General features: G+C 47.1%; 1 protein-coding gene across 2 annotated transcripts in view; it reads left to right on the top strand.

Moving 5' to 3' along the window:
- The window catches only part of erc1b (ELKS/RAB6-interacting/CAST family member 1b), a 307858-nt gene that overhangs the window by 13923 nt on the left and 271224 nt on the right, over positions 1–22711 (top strand). For both annotated transcript variants that reach the window (XM_066667109.1, XM_066667110.1), the window contains exon 2: positions 3606–4530. In XM_066667109.1, the coding sequence (XP_066523206.1) occupies positions 3844–4530 (687 nt within the window). In that variant the 5' untranslated portion in view covers positions 3606–3843. The remainder of the gene's footprint in view (positions 1–3605; positions 4531–22711) is intronic.

Raw genomic sequence — 22711 nt, 5'->3', positions numbered from 1 at the left:
TCACAGAAAGTCACCCGGAAGAAACCCATGCAGACACGGAGAATACACCACACTCCTCACAGACAGTCACCCGGAGGAAACCCATGCAGACACAGGGAGAACACACCACACTCCTCACAGACAGTCACCCAGAGGAAACCCACGCAGACACAGAGAGAACACACCACACTCCTCACAGACAGTCACCCGGAGGAAACCCACGCAGACACAGGGAGAACACACCACACTCCTCACAGACAGTCACCCGGAGGAAACCCACGCAGACACAGGGAGAACACACCACACTCCTCACAGACAGTCACCCGGATTGGGACTCGAACCCACAACCTCCAGGACCCTGGAGCTGTGACAGGGACGCCACCTGCTGCGCCACGTGCCGCCTAATATATGCCCCCTTTAATATGTAAATCAGCATACAGTTTGAGCTTTTTTCTCAGACTACAGAACACTCAACACTCAACACTCTGAGGTCTGAGCGCTGAGGAAGACAAACTACAGACCTTTTCGCTTCAGTGACACTTTTGCTCATGTCATTACAGAAGTTTCCACAATGGACAGTGGAGGTTATATACAATCTACAAGTCTATTATGCAGCTCCCTCTTGGGTCAGCTCTTGTCACACAGCTGGGAGTATTTCTGTGCCCTGGACAGCGATGATAGATGTTTCACAGATAGATAGGTACTTGGCCAAGGTCTTGCATATTTTCCCAGTCTTATAGAACCAGTGTGTCCTCCTCATACTGAATTGGCTTGGCAGGGCTACCTGAGACTACCCAAGTGAGTTTTATTCTTCATGACTTGATGTACATTGGTATGCAATATCCACTTTGCTTCACGCGGCCTCTGGCTACCAGCAGAAGCCAAATGAAATGTTAGTTTAGTATATGTTCAGAGTTCCAGATGACAGAGAAATGTGAGAGGATTCTTGGGAGAGCAGTTTGAACATCTGGCTGATGTTCATGTTACGTCTCTGTGTGACCTGTTGCAGATGCACAAATATAACTATGTTTTACTACACCTCTGTTCATCACCCAGAACCCACAGAAAGCACAGGAACATCCTCCAGGGCCCCCATGTCGTTTACTAATCACTGGTTCATGAATTCGCTTTTAGCAGACGGTCTTATCCAGAGCCACGTACTTAAACAGATGGTTAAAATGCTGTTAAACCAATACGACTATGTGATATTAATATACATTTAGTTGTTGTTTTTGTGATGAAACTAAGTGGCCCTGAAAGTAGTGCATGGGTTTCCTCTCACAGTCCAAAACACACAGGCTGGTAGATGGACTGGCTGAGTGAAATTGTCCATAAGGGTGTTTGTGTGTGTGACTAGGTGAGTGTGTGGAACTGTCCACAGTATGTGTGTGTGTGTGAGTGGGACTAGGTGAGTGTGTGAAACTGTACACAGTTTGTGTGTGTGAGGGAGAGTGTGACTGGGTAAGTGTGTGTGTGTGAGTGTGTTTGAAACTGTCCACAAGTGTGAATGTGTGTGTGACTAGGTGAGTGTGCAAAACTGCGCACAGGTGTGTGTGTGAGAGAGAGAGTGACAAGGTGAGTGTGTGAAACTGTCCACAGGGGTGTGTGTGCGCGTGTGAGAGAGAGTGACGAGTTGAGTGTGCGAAACTGTCCACAGGTGTGTGTGTGTGTGTGTGTGTGTGACTAGGTGAGTGTGCAAAACTGCGCACAGGTGTGTGTGTGAGAGAGAGAGTGACAAGGTGAGTGTGTGAAACTGTCCACAGGGGTGTGTGTGCGCGTGTGAGAGAGAGTGACGAGTTGAGTGTGCGAAACTGTCCACAGGTGTGTGTGTGTGTGTGTGTGTGTGTGACTAGGTGAGTGTGCAAAACTGCGCACAGGTGTGTGTGTGTGTGTGAGAGAGAGAGTGACGAGTTGAATGTGTGAAACTGTCCACAGGGGTGTGTGTGTGCGCATGAGAGTGACGAGGTGAGTGTGTGAAACTGTCCACAGGAGTGTGTGTGTGTGTGTGTGTGTGGGTCTGATGCCCTGTTTTAGGGTGTGTTCCTGCGTAGTTCCTAATGTCCAGGTATAGGACACCCCTCAGCCCTTTTCAGAATGAAGTGGTTACAGAAGGTGAATGAACACATGCTCTTTTTACAGATGGTTCTTTTTTATTTACATCAAATAATGCCATTTTCCTAGGAGTAAATCCCACAGTTAAAAACCTTAATGATGTCTAAATACTGTAAAGGGTTAAGTAGCCTTTGGTCTTAGGACATTAATCGAGATATTGAGACGTCTCAGCATGACTCAAGACGTTGCTGATGGCAGAGTGTGAGCTCAGGACAAGCTCGCGTACATCCACCTCAAAGAGGCATTTGTTTTCATGCAGCTTTGAGGAGGCCATTTGTTCCAGAAGACCACCCTTTTGTTGCATGTGTTTATTCCTCCTGAAAAACTCTCATTGTCCTTTCCGCAGCTCATCTTAATTTCCTAGTACGGCCGGCTTTGTGTGACCCATCATGCGCCACCTCATATGAGCTACAGCCATTTTAAATATATTATACCCACCAGAGACTATAGCTGAACTTATAAAACCCCCAAAAAACCCACAGCTCTTTTAAAGTTCTTCTTCATACGTCACGTACGAGGGCTGCTCATTTTATGATGGTTTTAGGATGTTTTCTGAGCACTGTTTATATTTGGTGTGTGATTTTCGCTGAAACTGTTTTTTCTCAGCGTTTACATTTGACTTCTTTTTGTTCAGAGTCGTCTTAGTCAAACACAACACGTCCACACCACAGTCGCTGGGTTTCTCCTCGGTATGAGCTCGAGTCGCTCGGTCGGCCTCTGCGTTTAGGTTCTCTTCCATTTGGCAGATAGGGGGCAGAATCACGTGACTACAGCTTGGTAGCGTGGTTTTAAAGGGACAAAAGTAATCGATTTAATCCATATAGACACGATCATTTTGATTAGACGTTCTGAATGTCAATTTCGATAATTTTTTTATTAATTGCTCTCCCTGTGTCTGCGTGGGTTTCCTCCGGGTGGTCCGGTTTCCTCCCACAGTCTAAAAACACACACGTTGGTAGGTGGATAGGAGACTCAAAAGTGTCCGTAGGTGTGAATGTGTGAGTGTGTTTTGCCCTGTGAAGGACTGGCGCCCCCTCCAGGGTGTATTCCCGCCTTGCTCCCAATGATTCCAGGTAGGCTCTGGACCCACCGCGACCCTGAACTGGATAAGGGTTACAGACAATGAATGAATGAATTTTTAGAAGCTTGTTTGTCCAATGTTAGTTGCAACTTACTGTGAACCAGATTTTACGGTCTATTGATAAATGTAATTATTTAAGAAACAAATATAGCCCTGTTTTCTACTAGCGTTTAGGGATGTCAGAAATTGCTCGAAAATGCCACACTACTTTGCTCACAGATTTGTCTCGATTACAGAAACACTAGGTACTATTTTTGCCTTAAAATTAAAGCTTCAAAATCATTGTTATTATCACAGGAATATTTTGTAGAATAAAACTGATCATATTGTTAGCTTTTAATAGATTTCTTCTTAAAATTGTGACACTACTGGTCTGTAGAGGTGTGTCTGTATTGCATCATCCATCTGACTCCTACTGTCCTTTTTGTTACAGATACATGGATTGCATTTAACACAATACACTGACTGACCCCTGTGTGGAGTCGAGATTAGCCATCGTGTTCACTCCCTCAGAGATGTTTCAGCCATGAGATACTTATTCCTGTTGCGCAGTTAAGAAAGCTACCAGCCCCAACGCCCTTCAGGACTCTTCAGTATTACCTGAACCAACCTTATTGATATCGGCCTGAGTCCCTGTGCTTCACCTGGAATCACCCCTCTTCAAAGCCACCATGTATGGCAGCGCTCGCTCAGTGGGCAAGGCGGAGGGCAACCACAGCGGAGGAAACAACCAAAGCCCTGGTCGCTCTCCCCGCCTGCCCCGCTCGCCCCGGCTAGGCCACCGGCGCACTAGCAGCACAGGAGGCAGTGGGGGCACAGGCCCTGGTGGGAAAACCCTCTCCATGGAGAACATCCAGTCTCTTAACGCAGCCTATGCCACCTCTGGCCCGATGTACCTGAGTGACAACGAAGTGGTGTCTTCCGGTCCTGACCTGCCCAAGAGCACCATGACGCTGGGCCGTTCGGGGGGCCGCATTCCCTATGGTGTCCGCACCACTGTGATGGGCAGCAGCCCCAACATCTCCTCCGGAGTGCCTGGCTCCGTGGCTAGCGATTCCATCGCTTTCGGGGACCATCATATGCCATCCAGCATGGCCTCCACCGTACCCCACTCGCTGCGGCAGGCGCGGGACAACACCATCATGGACCTGCAAGCCCAGCTGAAGGAGGTTCTGCGGGAGAATGAGCTCCTGCGTAAGGAGGTGGAGGTGAAGGAGAGCAAGCTCAGCTCCTCCATGAACTCCATCAAGACCTTCTGGAGCCCAGAGCTGAAGAAGGAGCGCGCACTCCGCAAGGATGAAGTCTCCAAGATCGCCGTGTGGAAGGAGCAGTACCGAGTGGTGCAGGATGAGATGCAGGTAAGAACTGACGGTTTGATGAGGGCAGTATGAACTGAAAATGTGCATAATGAGGTTTACTGCTAGGTGGACAATAATGGCTAATGAAAACAATGATCATATTATACTTATTTTAATCATTTTATCAGCTTTTCAAATATAACTAAGGATAGGTTTTCATCTGTGCTTCATAAAACCAAACACACTGATCCTTATACATCAGAGCTACGTAAAACCGAGCACTGAATGTGTGTAAAAAAAAAAAAAAAAATTACTCTTGTGCAAACTCTTCATTGCCTGACTCAGGAAACATTCATTCATTCATTATCTGTAACCCTTATCCAGTTCAGGGTCACGGTGGGTCCAGAGCCTAACCGGAGTCACTGGGCACAAGGCGGGAATACACCCTGGAGGGGGCACCAGTCCTTCACAGGGCAACACACACACACACACACACACCTACGGACACTTTTGAGTCGTCAATCCTCCTACCAATGTGTGTGTTTTTTGAGTGTGGGAGGAAACCGGAGCACCCGGAGGAAACCCACGCAGACACAGGGAGAACACACCACACTCCTCACAGACAGTCACCCGGAGGAAACCCACGCAGACACAGGGAGAATACACCACACTCCTCACAGACAGTCACCCAGAGGAAACCCACACAGACACAGAGAGAACACACCACACTCCTCACAGACAGTCACCCGGAGGAAACCCACGCAGACACAGAGAGAACACACCACACTCCTCACAGACAGTCACCCGGAGGAAACCCACTACAGACACAGAGAGAACACAGCACACTCATCACAGACAGTCACCCGGAGGAAACCCGCGCAGACACAGAGAGAACACACCACACTCCTCACAGACAGTCACCCGGAGCGGGAATCGAACCCACAACCTCCAGGTCCCTGGAGCTGTATGACTGCGACACCTACCTGCTGTGCCACCGTTCCGCCCTGGAAACATTCATACGACATGGAAACAAGCAGAGATTTAAGAGCAGTTGATAAATCTGCTTCAGTGCTTGAAAGAAAATGCCATATGTATTAAATCTGCCCTAATTTATGCACACCCTTCTGTAATGACTCTGACAGGTTGGAGTCATGAGGGCCTTGAGCCAATAGCTGTGTTTATAGGCGGCGTGCACTACACCCCCTGCTGACCAAACATGGTATAATGGCTAATTAGAGACTAAACAGTGATATGTAAACTATACAGAGCGCTACAAGCGTGTGCCAAACTGCTCTGAATCAAATAAATCCGAAACCTACGGTTTCTGAAGTCGGCTCGAGACAGAAACGTTTCCTCAGTGGTGGTGTTGTCTGAAAGCGATCGCTCTGCTGAAGCTGGGGCTGAGGCGTGAAATAAAGGCCTGTGCTAGTTTTCTGTGCTACAGCACACAATGGATCTAATCTATTACCTTGTAATCTCATTGTGACATTTTATTTAGCTCCTGGCACCAAACGAAGCAGCGCCTTCTTCACTTGCAGGTGGGGTCTGATTACTGAAGTGCCCTGTAGCGGTGAAAGCGCTTCTTTCTTTTTTCCTCGTGTTGTTTTTCGTAAAGGCTTGCTCAAGGCCAGGGGGCTGCGCAGATGAGCCCGGTTAGTGGAGCTGAAAGCATTTAGTGCAGATGTGTAGGTGTAAGAGGAAAGCAGCAGACAGTTTTAAGCCTTGAGGAGTTCAAAGTTTTCTATTTGATATGTTTGTGTGTGTGTGAATGACAGGGTGAGTGTTGAAAGCTGGCCGTGTTTTGAAAGGGTAAGTGTATTAAATTGTCTATGGATGTGTGTGTGTGTGTGTGTGAGAGAAACCGTCCATATGTATGAGTGTGTGTGAATGACAGAGTGAGGGTATGATGCCCTGTGATGCCCCTGTAAACGGTGTGTTCCTGCCCTGCGCCCAATGATTCTGTCTAGACTCTAGTCCTACGGGGACCCACATCAGGATGAAGTGCTTACAGAAAATCAACAAACGAATTACCGTACATGGTGTTTTTTTTTGTTTGTGTTCCTCTAGAACATAGAAGTTTTAACATGTGCACTGCCTTTTTCATCAGATTCATCAGTTGTGATATAAGCGGGGGAGAGCGAGGGAGCGTGTAACGGAAAATATGTTAATAGTAGCGGTGAACTGGGAATGTTATTGTTGGACCAGGATCCAGCCGCTCTGGATTTGGTTCTTAAGAGTCTGTGGCAGGAGCTGCTGTTGCTCTCTATCAGTTTCTAGAGCACAGCTGGTCGAGCTCAAAGCTTTATTCGTTTGATTTAAATGTTGTAAAACGGGCGTTTGAATTTGTTGTTTGTGTCGGCATGTCCTGATTGTGTTTTAAGACGGTCGGTTGCCTGAGGGCTCCAAATACAGATTTTGAATCCAGTTTTAGCCATTTTCCACGTGAGGACCTCTGGTTTTGGAAATGATTCTGTTCACAATTCATTAGAACCTTGGTGCTATCCAGTGATCCGACCTGCATTGGCACCGGCACTTCTCAGAGTGTGTGTTTTAAACAGGGCAGTGCCTGAGCAGGAGATAAACGGAAAGAGCCAGGAAAGAGTCATGGTTTATCCACTGTTTACAGCGGAGTCCGATCAAACCGATATGTGATATGCATGTGTAAATGACGTTCTAAGTGTAAAGTTAGCTCTTTTCCTCCAATGAGGGTCTTCAGTGCAAACCGTGACAGTCTCTGGGGGGAGGGAGTGTGTCGAGATGAAGTTTCAGAAAGAGCACAGAGCCTCAACGAAATGCGTTATTACACAGTGGAGCTGGATGCAGTCATTTGCAGCATGTTAAATTAACTTCTACAGTGTGATGTGCTGGGGAAAAACTGGCAAACCAGATGGGGAAATGGAACATGGGAAATTATTTGTTTTCTGATTTGTGTCTTGGAAAGAACAGGGAAATAAAAGTAAATAGAAGCTGCATCTCTGTTGTTTTAGGTGGCGGCTCTCAGCACAATGTGAGGGGTTTTGGTTACTTTTCTCTCTGTTCCTGAGCTCCACGGGACCGCTCAGAACTCAGTATCATCACACGTGAATGTGAGCACGCTGTAAACAGTGGATAAACCATGACTTTGTCCTGATTCTGTCCATTTATCTCCGGCTCTGGCACTGAACGCAGCCACAGCACAGTGCCCTCGGCTAATGACGTATCCTTGATTCCCATCAAACCTGGAGGAAAAGTGAGGGTTGTAAGAATCCTGAATTCAATGTGTTGAAGAACCACAGTCCTTTTGGTGGAAAAGGGCTGAGAGTATTTTGGAGTACGGTTCCAGAGTCGCCTAAAACAAACTCAAGCCCAGGAATCACACAGATGGAGTTTTGTTTTGTTCTGTTTTTGTTTCCTTGCAGTTTTCTTTTCTGTTGCTGCGTGACTCTGTAATGAGATCAGAGCTGGGAGATGGGAGGGGTGTGGCATGTGACACGAACATGCTGGACTGATTTGTTTGGTGCTAGTTTTGTTAAGTTTTGGTGTTCAGCACGTGTGGCTACATACATCATAGTTAGAGCTGTGATATTCTACGCTAAGTGAGATTAGAGACTTTATTTTTGGGGTTAGAAAAGGGAAAGCGCAAATTCAATAGTGTGTGTGTGTGTGATCCCTCTCGAGCAGTGTCTCAACACCTGGGGCCATGTCCTCAATGTCTAGGCCATGTCCTTAGCGTCTGTTTGCTTGAACCGATGCCAGTAAAATATACAGCAGCTCAGAGAAACAGCAGTTCTCATGATGGTAATTTAATCATGAGTCTCTCCCTCTCCCTCTCACTCTCATGCACTTGTATCTGTGAATTGTGGGGACGTTACATAGACTTCCATTCATTTTGTGGAGACTTGCTGTTAAATTTTACATAAGAACTAACCATAAACCTAACATTAACCCCACATTAAAACATATCCCCACCTTAAAATGTGACGATTACGTTGTGGGGACCAGCTGGTGGCCCAAAGAATGCGGACAAGTCCCCATGATGTGAGTGTTTAAATAGGTTTTGGTCCCCACAACGTGATATATACCAGGTGTACACACACACACACGCACAGATACACAGACACAGAGACAAGCTACAGGTGATAGTTGTCGATGCTGTTATAAAATCTATGATGAGGTTAATCAAAAGATTGCAAGACGCTGCTGTCTGTTTACTCATGACGTCTGACTGAAGACAGAGGGCCTTGTTCTCGTCTCGTTGTGGACTCTTATCTGTCTGAATCTCTCTCTGTCAGTCTCTGCCTGGTTTCTCCCTGTCTCCATTCATGGCACTTTTTTGTCTCTGTACAGTGTCTGAAAAGTGGCTTCCTTCTATTCCACGATGTTGGAGCCTGTGCTTGTTAGAGCCTGACTGATTATTTCTGTTGAATGCTAACAATGGAGATTAACCAAGACGGTTGAGCTACTGAAGAACTCCGAAAGTCATCTCCCGTTGAAGCTCATAACAGCAATCCCAGCATGAGACTGACGAGACCAACTTAATAAAATAAGACACACCTTGAAACATCCGGGACCTGCTTTTGTCAAAAAGCCAAAAGGACCAAACCCCACAGCAGCATTCTCCCCCTGTCTAAAAGGCCCTGTTCCTTTAAATGATAATGAGCCACTCACTGTCCACCCTGACCCCGAGCGCACAGCAAGGAGAAGTGAGGGGCAAAGCTCTGGTTTTTAGCCGTTTTTGCTCTGTTCTCTTTTGACTAGGGCTGGGAAACTAATCGAAAAAATAACCGAAGCCGACATTCAGACCCTCCAATCGACACAGTCTTGCCCATATCGGTTTATGTTAATCCTTTCCCTGCGGTGCGTGTTCTTGTACTGTCCCTTTAAGAACACACTGCCGTGTGTCTAGTCGCAGGTAACAGCGGGCAGATAGGAAACAGACTCAAGTCCCTTTCTTGCTCTTAATCAGCTGTGTTCTTTTGACATTTACACCCACGGCATTATTTGAAAAAAATGTTTACATGAAATGCAAATTATTCATTTTTCTATAGAACATTCTATTTACATAAAACATAAAATGTGACCTTTTACAGAAGTTGTTTTTTTAATTTCAAGTGATGGGTGCTTTGATTGCAGTTGTTCAAAATGTTGAATGAATAGCCATACGTAGTTCATCTGTGTTTCCTTCAAAATTCCTTTTAAAATCATAAAGATATGCACTGATTCATTAGAAAAAAATATCTCAGCTTTAATGCGTTAGCACAAGCTGTGCTAGTAAACTATGGAGAAAAACAGGGAAAAATAATTGTTCATTGTCATCATAATCGAGGAAAAATGTTCAATCGTGATACTGATTTGAGGTTGTATCGCACAGCCCTATTTTGTGCTCTCAAATAAACGTGGGTTCAGTGCTGTGATTGGACAGCCTCAGACGTGGGGGTGGGGCAATTCCAAAGTCTCTGCATTTGATGTCAGAAGCGGAATGGCTCTTTTTATGTTTCCCACAGATAGCTTAGTGTGGCCTGTCTGTGAGGAGTGTGGTGTGTTCTCCCTGTGTCTGCGTGGGTTTCCTCCGGGTGACTGTCTGTGAGGAGTGTGGTGTGTTCTCCATGTGTCTGCGTGGGTTTCCTCCGGGTGACTGTCTGTGAGGAGTGTGGTGTGTTCTCCATGTGTCTGCGTGGGTTTCCTCCGGGTGACTGTCTGTGAGGAGTGTGGTGTGTTCTCCCTGTGTCTGCGTGGGTTTCCTCCGGGTGACTGTCTGTGAGGAGTGTGGTGTGTTCTCCATGTGTCTGCGTGGGTTTCCTCCGGGTGACTGTCTGTGAGGAGTGTGGTGTGTTCTCCATGTGTCTGCGTGGGTTTCCTCCGGGTGACTGTCTGTGAGGAGTGTGGTGTGTTCTCCATGTGTCTGCGTGGGTTTCCTCCAGGTGACTGTCTGTGAGGGGTGTGGTGTGTTCTCCCTGTGTCTGTGTGGGTTTCCTCCGGGTGACTGTCTGTGAGGAGTGTGGTGTGTTCTCTCTGTGTCTGCGTGGGTTTCCTCCGGGTGACTGTCTGTGAGGAGTGTGGTGTGTTCTCCATGTGTCTGCGTGGGTTTCCTCCAGGTGACTGTCTGTGAGGAGTGTGGTGTGTTCTCCCTGTGTCTGCGTGGGTTTCCTCCGGGTGACTGCTGGCTCATGCTGAGGCTTGATATTTGTTACTACAGGCTTTCAGAAAGCTGCTCCCTGCAATGCTCAGTCATTATGGACATAGCCCTGAATCACTGAGACCCTCTCTTCACTGTGTTGAACTTCTAAAAGTACTCTAAACACACACACACACTGTAGTAGGATGAGCAGTAATCAGGTTCACAAAAGTTGAATCAGTGTGTTACCTCATGCTTTATATCATTCAGGGCTTTTGCATGATGAAGAAGCGAAGCAGAGTCCTGTCAATCAGAGTAGATGAAGGAGGTTAAATGAAGGAGAAGAAAACACAGGAATGATGTGAATAGAAAGAGAAGGCTTCGCATAAATCCATTCACTGTTGATGAGAAGTGACACAAACTCCTGAAAGCTCAAAAACTCAGCGTTTGTGTGTATTTCGTACACTACATCTACCTCTCCCTACATTACTTCCTTTGGAGTGACTTCAAGTGACAAAGATTTACAGCTGACCAGTTTTAACACACACACACACACACATACACAAACACTCGCCTATGTGCTACACTTGTAACTGGTGGCTTCCACTAGAGGGCAGACCAGAGAAAAACGTGGGTAACTGCACGCGTCTCTGACACATCCGCTTTCAAAACTTTCCGTTATTGTGATGCAGCTGATCGCCTGCACTGCCCCCTAACGTTTACTAGTGTACTGCACCTTGCGTACACACAGCGCCTATTTGCTGAGGACGCAGGATACGTGAGGCAGCCATGATGTCTACGCAGACGCATAGTTAACCACAAGTATGTCCCTAAACTTAGAGGCACAGAAAAGAATGGGTTCTTCCACAGATCAGGATTTATGAGTTGATTTATTTGAAGATGAATGCTGATGTCACTTTTACAGCATCCTCCAAATATTACATAGTGCAGATTCAGCAGTGCTGAGCCCAGAGTAGCAATGCGAGACGCAGTGTTTTCCCTGTTACAGCTCAGTGGAGCGTCACGATCATTTAGAAGCGGTAATTTTGAAGTAAAAATATTCCCTATTGTTACTTTAACCCCATAGTTGAGCACAGTTTAATACGGATCTTTTACTGTTGGACGCTTTTGACCTGAGGCTTAAGTTAACTGGCTAAAATGAGAGATCCTGGCTTATGGAATAAGCCCCTGGTAGACCAGCAGTCGTCTCACAATGAGATAAATGTTGCCTTAAGCTTTTGTCTATGAGAAACAGGAGAGGAAAATTACACTTCACATCTGTAAAAAATTCACATTCCTGTTCATCTGTGAGAAGACAGCTTAACGCTGTGGGTCTGAAAGGATGTGTAGCTCCCGTGTACAGGCCTCTGTATTGTTTGTATCACGAGAAGCCAGCTTCAAATGCTGAGATTGGTAGTTGGAAAACATCCATACAGTGAACAGAAGCTGTGTTGATTTAATTAATCAACGTTGTACATCTGTCACATCTTCCATCCGAAGTGTTAATGCTCAGATTTGCCGCCTGACGAACCGCAACACGTCAGTCGTTAGTTTAACTCATTGCAGGGGTTTTAATGTAGTGGAGCACAGTGAATAATTTAGCCGGACCTCTTTTAGCTTCTCACCATGCTGCGTTATGAGACCTCGTGTATCATTTTGAAGAATGTCTCTTGAGATCAGTGTCTTCTCCTCCCCAGGCCAAACTATATTTTTAATTAATATTTAAACGGACTTTTCAAGTATAAACTCTTCATATTTTGCAGTTACTTTACATTTGCAGAGCTTTGAGGCTGAGTGAGCAACACTACAATCAGTAAAAGAACTGGATTTGAGTCTCTGAGCAGACGAAACCCTCGAACACTCAGGTTCACCTGTTTCTTATCTCTCACAGATACACTCCGGAAAGTGGAGCATGAAATTTCAGATGAATCTGGTGAGAGTGCACTGAGATGCAGTGCAATGACGTGAATAACATAAGCATAACTTTACTAGTGGGGGGAAGACTCTTAGATTGATCCTGATCTGTTTGTTTAGTCCCTGGTATCAGCGGGAAGGGGGAGGAGCTTCTCCCTCGGCATCCACAGGCGGGAGTCCCTGTGAGGAAGGCACCTGACCCCCCCCAACTGCTCCATGTGGGCGCAGGGATGGTCACATGCTGCTCTTGGTTCTTATACGTCACGATTTACAGAGACAGTAACAACATTTTTTATATAGTTTTGCTCCGTTTTGAGTGATTTGGTGGTAACTGTCTGCTGTTTCTGTCTATTCTCAGTATAAAACCCTCATATCTGCTTATATTACACTTGCAGCAAAGCCTCTATAACCCCTATCAGAGCCTATAGGATTTATTAAAGTGTGTGTGTGTGCCATCTCACAGGACCAGATGGCAAACACAGTCCCTGATGAGCTGATTGAAACAACATTGTAAAGGTTCCAGAGATACCACCCAGAACAAAGAGATGAAGCCAAGTGTTAAATCAGTTTTCATTTTTGATGTCTGCATTTTCTTGACTACGGGGGAAGTACCTGTAGTCCTGTACCTGGAGAAGGTGGGAAGCCGAGCGTGGTTATTGACTGAGGTCAGTAGAAGTGCTTTCGAGGAAGCAGATGGCGATGGGTGGAGCTGAAAGCCAGAAAGTCTTCAGGTGACCATGGCAAACACTTCATTAGTGCGTCTTCAGCGAGGTAGTCAAGGTCACGGGGAATAAATAAACAGAGCACTGAAAACCTGGAAACTGACTCAGCTTTATGTGCCTGGCGTGTCGCGTTTGCGCCAACAGAACACACTCCGCTCTTGTTCAGTGCATGTTCACATTAATGTGTGGATCTGGAGCGCACCAACTCACACACTGTGAAACAAGACCCACCCAGTCAGTTTTCTGTAGGCTTCGAAAATTAAGTGTGAGCATTACTTAGAACTGAGAACAGAGTGAAAATGCTAAAACATTTGAGCTTTAAAGGGAATGTCTAAGATTGTGGGAAGTCGCACTTCTCTGGTGGTGGTTCTCTGTGACTGTCTGTGTGGAGTGTGGTGTGTTCTCCCTGTGTCTGCGTGGGTTTCCTCCGGGTGTCTGTGAGGAGTGTGGTGTGTTCTCCCTGTGTCTGCGTGGGTTTCCTCCGGGTGACTGTCTGTGAGGAGTGTGGTGTGTTCTCCCTGTGTCTGCGTGGGTTTCCTCCGGGTGACTGTCTGTGAGGAGTGTGGTGTGTTCTCTCTGTGTTTGCGTGGGTTTCCTCCGGGTGACTGTCTGTGAGGAGTGTGGTGTGTTCTCTCTGTGTCTGCGTGGGTTTCCTCCGGGTGACTGTCTGTGAGGAGTGTGGTGTGTTCTCTCTGTGTTTGCGTGGGTTTCCTCCGGGTGACTGTCTGTGAGGAGTGCGGTGTGTTCTCCCTGTGTCTGCGTGGGTTTCCTCCGGGTGACTGTCTGTGAGGAGTGTGGTGTGTTCTCCCTGTGTCTGCGTGGGTTTCCTCCGGGTGCTCCAGTTTCCTCCCACAGTCCAAAAACACACGTTGGTAAGTGGATTGGCGACTCAAAAAAGGGGCTGTAGGTGTGAGTGTGTGAGTGAATGTGTGAGTGTGTGTTGCCTTGTGAAGGACTGGCGCCCCCTCCAGGGTGTATTCCTGCATTGCGCCCAATGATTCCAGGTAGGCTCTGGACCCACCGCCGCCCTGAACTGGATAAGCGCTTACAGATAATGAATGAATGATCTACATTGTTGTATTAAGAGACGATGAAGACACTGGTGGTTATTTTTAATGTCTTAGATTTGAACACCATGTTGCAGATGTTTTTAATGTGTTTTATCTTTCTTCAATGTTTTTATGAACATTTTTTTTGTTCAAAAGTTTGGTGCATACCTCAACGTATACCCATTATGTAACCGATAGTTACTGTAATTAATAAATGAGCTCATTAATCATAGCTCTTTCTGCCTGGCCCTGAAGCAGCAGCTCCCTTGCCACGGAGGAAGGGTGCCCAGCTGCATAAAGCATCTCGAATGTAATTCACTCTTAAGAAACTGCCTTTTTCCTTGGAGGGAACATTAATATAATGGAACGTCTTGAACCAGTCTGGGCGGCACGGTGGCGCAGCAGGTAGTGTCGCAGTCACACAGCTCCAGGGGCCTGGAGGTTGGGGGTTCGATTCCCGCTCCGGGTGACTGTCTGTGAGGGGTTGGTGTGTTCTCCCCGTGTCCGCGTGGGTTTCCTCCGGGTGCTCCGGTTTCCTCCCACAGTCCAAAAAAAAACACACGTTGCAGGTGGATTGGCGACTCGAAAGTGTCCGTAGGTGTGAGTGTGTGAGTGAATGTGTGTGTGTCTGTGTTGCCCTGTGAAGGACTGGCGCCCCCTCCAGGGTGTATTCCCGCCTTGCGCCCAATGATTCCAGGTAGGCTCTGGACCCCCCGCGACCCTAAATTGGATAAGCGGTACAGATAATGGATGGATGGATGAACCAGTCTGGAGCAAGTATTAATTACACTGCATGTTTTTTTTGCTGATGGAAATTTGCAAATGGGCATCAGATAGTGGATGTGCCTTGCTCTGGAAAAGGAAACAGTGCCTGGCCCACAGTGGGAGACACTTTTTGACTTTGTGCTGCCTTGAGAATAATTTTATTCTAAGACTACGTTACGAATACACACACTTTTATTAGTTGTTCAGCAGCTAGTGGCCGTGACTACGGGGCTCGCTCCAATGGCTGCCTACTCTCACTATGTCTATCTGTGTTTTTCTGTTCAACCCCTGTTCTATTCTCTTTTTAGTTTGTCTTTTGGTGTTTTTGGTTCTGTGTCCTTCTTTTAGTTTGTGTTTTGTGTTCTAAGTTAGTTTAGATAAATGCAAGATTCAAAATCCTTTGAGTAAACGTTTACAGTAGTCATGACCGTACGGCATGCTCGCATCCAAAATGTTGGACTCATGAAAATAGAATCAGGTTTGTCACATCTTGCTTTAATGCAGGTGTGGTTTCAGCCAAAGACGCTCCGCCCACAAGTTGAGTCTGCGTGGGTTTCCTCCGGGTGACTGTCTGTGAGGAGTGTGGTGTGTTCTCTCTGTGTCTGCGTGGGTTTCCTCCGGGTGACTGTCTGTGAGGAGTGTGGTGTGTTCTCTCTGTGTCTGCGTGGGTTTCCTCCGGGTGCTCCGGTTTCCTCCCACAGTCCAAGAACACACGTTGATAGGTGGATTGGTGACTCAAAGTGTCCGTAGGTGAGAATGTGAGAGTGTGTTTCGCCCTGTGAGGGACTGGCGCCCCCTCCAGGGTGTGAGCTTTTCCTACAAGTGTTGCTTCTCTTCAGTGTAGCTTATACATTTTCCAAGTGTTGTGTGATTAATTTTAACCCCAGCAAGGGGACGGCCAGCCCTTGTACACAAGCTGTTCCACTTTGATAATGATGAGTAAATAGCTGTTTGACCTCCATTTGTTTAGTTTATCATTTGGTAGCTAATGCTCCCCCATAGATAAAGGCGGCAGATCCGGGGGGTCCATGGACACAGGGAATTATAGTATACTGAGACGCTGGTGCTGTCGTCCCGCCGGTGGAGCAGAGGGATGCCAGTGTTTCAGGATGCTCCCGTGTCTGTGTGTCCTCCTGGTTCTCTCCTTTTAGTTAATGCTGTCATAGTCAGATCTGCCGGAGTCATTAGCCACACTCTGGAAATTTTCATATTTTCTACTTTACAAACACAAAACAGTTCAAAACTAATTCCATCCCTTTACATCTTTCCGAGTAAACGACTGCCCACCTGTCTGTCTGGACACTGATGGATGACTGTCGAGATCCTCCTCCACGCTTCAGACCAGCTGCCCACGCTCCAGCAACCACCAAGTGCCTTGAAGCTGTCCCTACACTGAAGTTCTCATGGACTACTAACTATCATCACCAGTAGATTGACCAGAGGAGGATGAGTCACCCCTTGTGAGCCTTGGTTCCTCCCAAGGTTTCTTCCTCAGCTGGGGGAGTTTTTCCTTGCCACTGTCGCCCCTGGCTTGCTCACTTGAGGGTTTTACATTTGTCTTTACATTTCATGTCAAATCTTGTCTTACTGGAATTCTGTGAAGCTGCTTTGTGACAACATCAGTTGTGAAAAGCGCTATATAAATAAATTTGATTTGATTTGTTGTCCTTCCGAGACTCTGAACTGGAGCAGGTTTCTATCTATCCCTCATGAGATGTATAATAAGAGAGAGCAGTAGTGACAGGTCATATTTTTATCCAAGGGGCTGCTGGCTGTTGCTCTTTGCAGACACACACCCTTATAAGGAGTGCGGTCATGGAGTATAGGTTTGGAATGAGCAGAATCTCTGCGTTTGGGTACAAGGCCTAACCCCCATCTCCACTCTTCCCTCTCTCCTGTCTCTCTCCTGCCTCAGTCTGATTCCCACACAGGAAAGAGAGTGAAAGAGAGAGAGAGAGAGAGAGAGAGAGAGAGAGAAGCAGGCAAGAGAACAGATGGAGAGGAAGAGGGATGGAGAGAGTGAAGGGAATGGATGTCAGCTGCGAGGTGTGTCTTGGAGAGTCCATGCTGCTCTTGCTGTCACGGCTGTGTTGATTTTAGGACAAAATCACCGTTCAAACTGCGACCAAATTAAGAGCAGAAGAAACAAATCGTCTCTTTCGAACACAGCGCTGCCTGAAAGAATAGGAAAGACGGGTCCAAATGGCTCATTCTTCTGATGCAGCTTTTAACGAGATACCGTTCAACTGCTGTAAACACCCCCTACCTGCTCCACTAGATGATAGCAGTCAGTGTTTATGACTGTACACTCTTACTGTATGAAGGTTAAATGCAGCAGGAGAGGGCCATTCGCTACCCTTCCCTCTTCCTAAATCCCCACTGACCACGCAGATGGTCCCTTTGACACATTGTATTAAGATTAAGCCCCTGTGATTGGCTCAACACTTCCTCTGTCAGCAGGAGTTCCACCCACTTTCAAGGTGTTCACTAATAAATGTCCTTTGGCTGTTAGGAGTCTTTAGACTGAGAGTGTCAGGACATGCTTGGGACCACCCAGTGCCGTTATCATGAATATGAAATGTATGGTTGTTATAAAACAGTTACATTATGGTGTACAAGGGGGGCAGCCGTGGCCTGGTGGTGAGGGAACTGGGCGGGTAACTGGAAGGTTGCCAGTTAGATCCCCAGAGCCGGAGGGTCATGACTGGAGTGCCCAGAGACAAGGTGCCTAACCCCCAACTGCTCCCTGGATGCCATGTGTAGGGCTGCCCACCGCTCCGGGCACTGCTCACTGCCCACTAGTGTTCTCTAATGTGTGTGTTTCACTGCACGGGTTGGGTTCAATGCAGAGAGCTAATTCCTCTGTGTGCAGCACAGTGACCAATAAAGTGATTCTAATTCTAATTCTGATTCTTCTAATTACCATGGGGTGTGTGCACTCTGGGGCTGCGTGAGTCTGCTATCTGTGAAGAGTTCTAAAATAAGTCAAACATGACGGTTCTACACTGTTTAGAAGCCCAGCTGGCGCTAACAGACACTTGTGGTTAAACACACACTTCAGCAGATGATTTTCCAGCGAAACTGAAGCTCAAATCACCCACATTTAGAGATTAACCCTCATAGCTGTGAGCACAAAGTCGAGTAAATGTTCTGTTTGTGTTTTGTTTGTTTTCAGCTTTATTTCTCTCTTTAAACCAGCACTAAACTCATAACTGCGGTGGGCTACTGGGCTTGTGTTTTTTCCCCACCTCTTATTTCATAGTGTGTCATCAGCGCCCCCTCCCTGTGGCTCTCTTTAATGCACATGGATGCACTCTGGCCTTGTACTCAGTAACAACCATTTTGAAATACAGCCGTCATTTTGAGATACCACCCACATTTTTAAATACTGTGGTATATGATATTAACGTTGTATGCTCCTGCTCCTGCTTTAATGATCATACCAAGGCTATAATGCATCATGGGAGTGTCTTGAAGAATCATTGTATTTTTTTTCCCACACGCTGGAGGGGGCGCCAGTACTTCACAGGGCGACACACACTCACGCATTCGCTCACACACTCACACCTACGGACACTTTTGAGTCTCCAATCCACCTACCAATATGTGTTGTTGGAGCATGGGAGGAAACCGGAGCACCTGGAGGAAACCCAGGCAGACACATGGAGAACACACCACACTCCTCACAGACAGTCACCCGGAGGAAACCAACGCAGACACATGGAGAACACACCGCACTCCTCACAGACTGTCACCCGGAGGAGACCCACAGAGAACACACCACACTCCTCACAGACAGTCACCCGGAGGAGACCCACGCAGACACAGAGCGAACACACCAAACTCCTCACAGACAGTCACCCGGAGGAAACCCACGCAGACACAGAGAGAACACACCAAACTCCTCACAGACAGTCACCCGGAGGAAACCCACGCAGACACAGGGAGAACACACCACACTCCTCACAGACAGTCACCCGGAGGAGACCCACGCAGACACAGGGAGAACACACCACACTCCTCCCAGACAGTCACCCGGAGGAGACCCACGCAAACACAGAGAACACACCACACTCCTCACAGACAGTCACCTGGAGCAGGACTCGAACCCACAACCTCCAGGTCCCTGCAGCTGTGTGACTGCGACACCTATCTGCTGCACCATCGGGCCGCCCGTTTCAAAACATGAATGAGTAAATGAATGAATAAATGAATGGATGGATGGTAGTGATGGAAACATAAATGCTAATGTCAGACATCTCATAAACGACACAGCAGATCCTGTCAGAGCATTTCTTTGTTGAATGCCTTTACGACCACGATGCAGGCCTTTTCTCTTTCACTCTGGATTGAGCCGTAAGCTGTGTGGCGTGAGTTGGATGAGTAACACTGTCCTCCAGGTTCATTGAGGCACGTGTAAATGCAGCGTGGGTAGTGATTTGGAAACATGCTGTCACCGAGAGTGTGGAGAAAGTGTATTTAGTGATTCATCTTTTTTTTTTTGGTGTGTTACAGAAATGTGAAAAGTGGAGATTCAGAACTCAGTTTGTGTCCTCTGTGTCTCTGTCTCTCTCTCTCTCTCTGTGTCTCTGTCTCTCTCTCTTTCTCTCTCTCTCTTTCTCTGTCTCTGTCTCTCTCTCTTTCTCTGTCTCTGTCTCTCTCGCTTTCTCTCTGTCTCTCGTCTCTCTCTCTCTCTCTCTCTAGTCTCTTTCTCTCTCTAGTCTCTTTCTCTCTCTCTCTGTCTTTCTCTCTGTCTCTCTCTCTCCCTCTCGTCTCTCTCTCTCTCTAGTCTCTTTCTCTCTCTCTCGTCTTTCTCTCTCTCTAGTCTCTTCTCTCTCTCTCTCTCTCTTTCTCTGTCTCTCTCGCTTTCTCTGTCTCTCGTCTCTCTCTCTTTTTCTCTGTCTTTCTCTCCGTGTCTCTCTCTCTCTCTCTCTCTCTCTCGTCTCTCTCTCTCTCTCTCTCTCTCTCTCTCTCTTTCTCTCTGTCTCTCTCGCTTTCTCTCTCTCTCTCTCTAGTCTTTCTCTCTCTCTCTTTCTCTCTGTCTCTCTCGCTTTCTCTCTGTCTCTCGTCTCTCTCTTTTTCTCTCTATCTTTCTCTCGTCTCTCTCTCTCTCTCTCTCTCTCTCTCTCAATCTAAATAGCAATGCATAGGTTGTAGTCATGCAGTTCTGGGAAGGCCTTATTGTCCTCTCTTCTGGCGTACGTTCAGGTCCTGCCCTAAATAATTTCGAGGGAAGCTGGCTGTGGATTCTTGTTCGAACTTATTCCACTCTCATAAGCTCCCTTAATGTCAGCTTTGAACTGTGTCTGTGCTCAGTCACCCAGAGCGAAGCAGCAAGGCAGTTCCACGCTGGACAGAGAAGCCACTAATCACCGAGTGGCTCTACAGACATGCGATATTCTCGCTATCGCCCTGACCGTTATATGACGAGGACTGGAATTTCAGCTCTTGCCGAGAGCCGCTCTCGGGTGGGCAGATGAAGCAGCTTATCATGGAGTGACGCAGAGCGGGAGCTGAAACGTCCTGTAGCTTGCGCTGTGCCGCCGAGTCTGCGAGTCAGCCGGGGTGAAAGGTTACGTCTGAAGCCGAGGCTGGTCAGCAGCTCCAGGCGGCCGGTGTTTATTTCTGAGATCCAGTGTTTCCCAGTTTTCAGAAAGGAGCAGAGTTTAAAACATGTTTAAAATAAGCCAAAGGGAAGTTATTTTGACGAATAAAAACAGAGATGAGCTACTTTTTTACAAGGAACAGCAACAAACCTGAAGAGGATGTTATATCCCTTTTTCCACAAGTGTCTTAATGAAAAATCTGTGACCTGCGTTGGTTAAAATCCCAAAAGGATCAAACCCCACAACAGCGTTCTCCCCCTGTGTAAACAGCTCTGTTCAGCTTTCAGCACCTGTTCCTTTAAATGATAATGAGCCGCTCACTGTTCACCCCGACCCCGAGCGCACAGCAGTGAGGAGCGAGGAGCGCTCGGTTCTTTATTTTCTCCGTTTTTACTCAGTGCTCTTATTTCTCTGCGCTCATTGTGTATGTTTTGCGTTTTGAGTTTAACCTCGTCTTTGCGCTCTCACGTAAACGTGGCTCCAGCGCTGTGATTGGAAGAGCTGTCTCAGAAGAGGGGGAGGGGCAACTCTGACGTACATGCTCTCTATGTAAAAACGCAGCATAGAATCAGAAACGCGTGTTTTATACCATGTTTTCAGACTTGGGCACTTGTTTCACGGTGTTTGGGTTGGTAGGAGCTCTAGACCCCTGCATTAATGTGCTAATGCAGTCACAAAATAGGTTCTGAAGTTCTGAGAACCAAAAAACAGAATCCATAACCAATAAATGACATTCTGTAATTGAGAAAACTGTGATGAATATTGAGAGTTATAATAAACAGGTTTCTAACGAGAATATTTCTGTGTGTAATCGTTTTCGCTTTCATTCCGCCTTTTCTCAGTTGCGCTTCTCTCAGTCTCGCTTTCGCCTCCAGAAGTTTCTCGCTTTTGACGTTTGATGGGGTCACGAAATAAACAGTCATTGGCTGCTGAAGTTAAGCCCCGCCCACACATTATGCACACCCTATATTAACCAGTTAGCAGCCTCTATGGCGAACTGTGCATTACTAAAAGACATAATCGGTGGCCATTTTACAATCAGGGTCAGATTGGAATGTGCTGGGTGGGCGGAGCTAAACTTCAGCAGCCAATGACTCAAAAGTGAGAAAAATCTGGAGGCGACAGTGAGACTGAGAGAAGTGCAGCTGAGAAAAGGCGAAACTGAAAGCGAAAAACAGATTCTTCAAGAAAATTACACTCAAAACAGACGATTAAACACAGAAATATTCTCGTTACAAACCTGTTTGTGTTCGAACAATGTTTCCTGAGAGAAATTTCCTACTTTACTAGATAATTCTCTTCATTTTAGGCTTCTTCATGTTAGTCCAAGGCTTACTCTTGTTTTTTTTTTGTAATTTATTTTTATTCATTCATTCATTCATTCATTGTCTGTAACCCTTAACCAGTTCAGGGTGGTGGTGCGTCCAGAGCCTACCTGGAATCATTGGGCGCAAGGCAGGAATACACCCTGGAGGGGGCGCCAGTCCTTCACAGGGCAACACACACACACACACACACACATTCACTCAAACACTCACACCTATGGACACTTTTGAGTCGCCAATCCACCTACCAACGTGTGTTTTTGGACTGTGGGAGGAAACCGGAGCACCTGGAGGAAACCCACGCAGACACAGGGAGAACACACCACACTCCTCACAGACAGTCACCCAGAGGAAACCCACGCAGACACAGAGAGAACACACCACACTCCTCACAGACAGTCACCCAGAGGAAACCCACGCAGACACAGAGAGAACACACCACACTCCTCACAGACAGTCACCCGGAGGAAACCCACGCAGACACAGGGAGAACACACCACACTCCTCACAGACAGTCACCCGGAGGAAACCCACGCAGACACAGGGAGAACACACCGCACTCCTCACAGACAGTCACCCGGAGGAAACCCACGCAGACACAGGGAGAACACACCGCACTCCTCACAGACAGTCACCCGGAGGAAACCCACGCAGACACAGAGAGAACACACCACACTCCTCACAGACAGTCACCCGGAGGAAACCCACGCAGACACAGGGAGAACACACCACACTCCTCACAGACAGTCACCCGGAGGAAACCCAC

The sequence above is a fragment of the Hoplias malabaricus genome, chromosome 4, assembly GCF_029633855.1.
Source record: "Hoplias malabaricus isolate fHopMal1 chromosome 4, fHopMal1.hap1, whole genome shotgun sequence".
NCBI lineage: Eukaryota > Metazoa > Chordata > Actinopteri > Characiformes > Erythrinidae > Hoplias > Hoplias malabaricus.
Note: the sequence above shows the minus strand (reverse complement) of the source record. Positions and strands in the feature narration are given on the sequence as shown.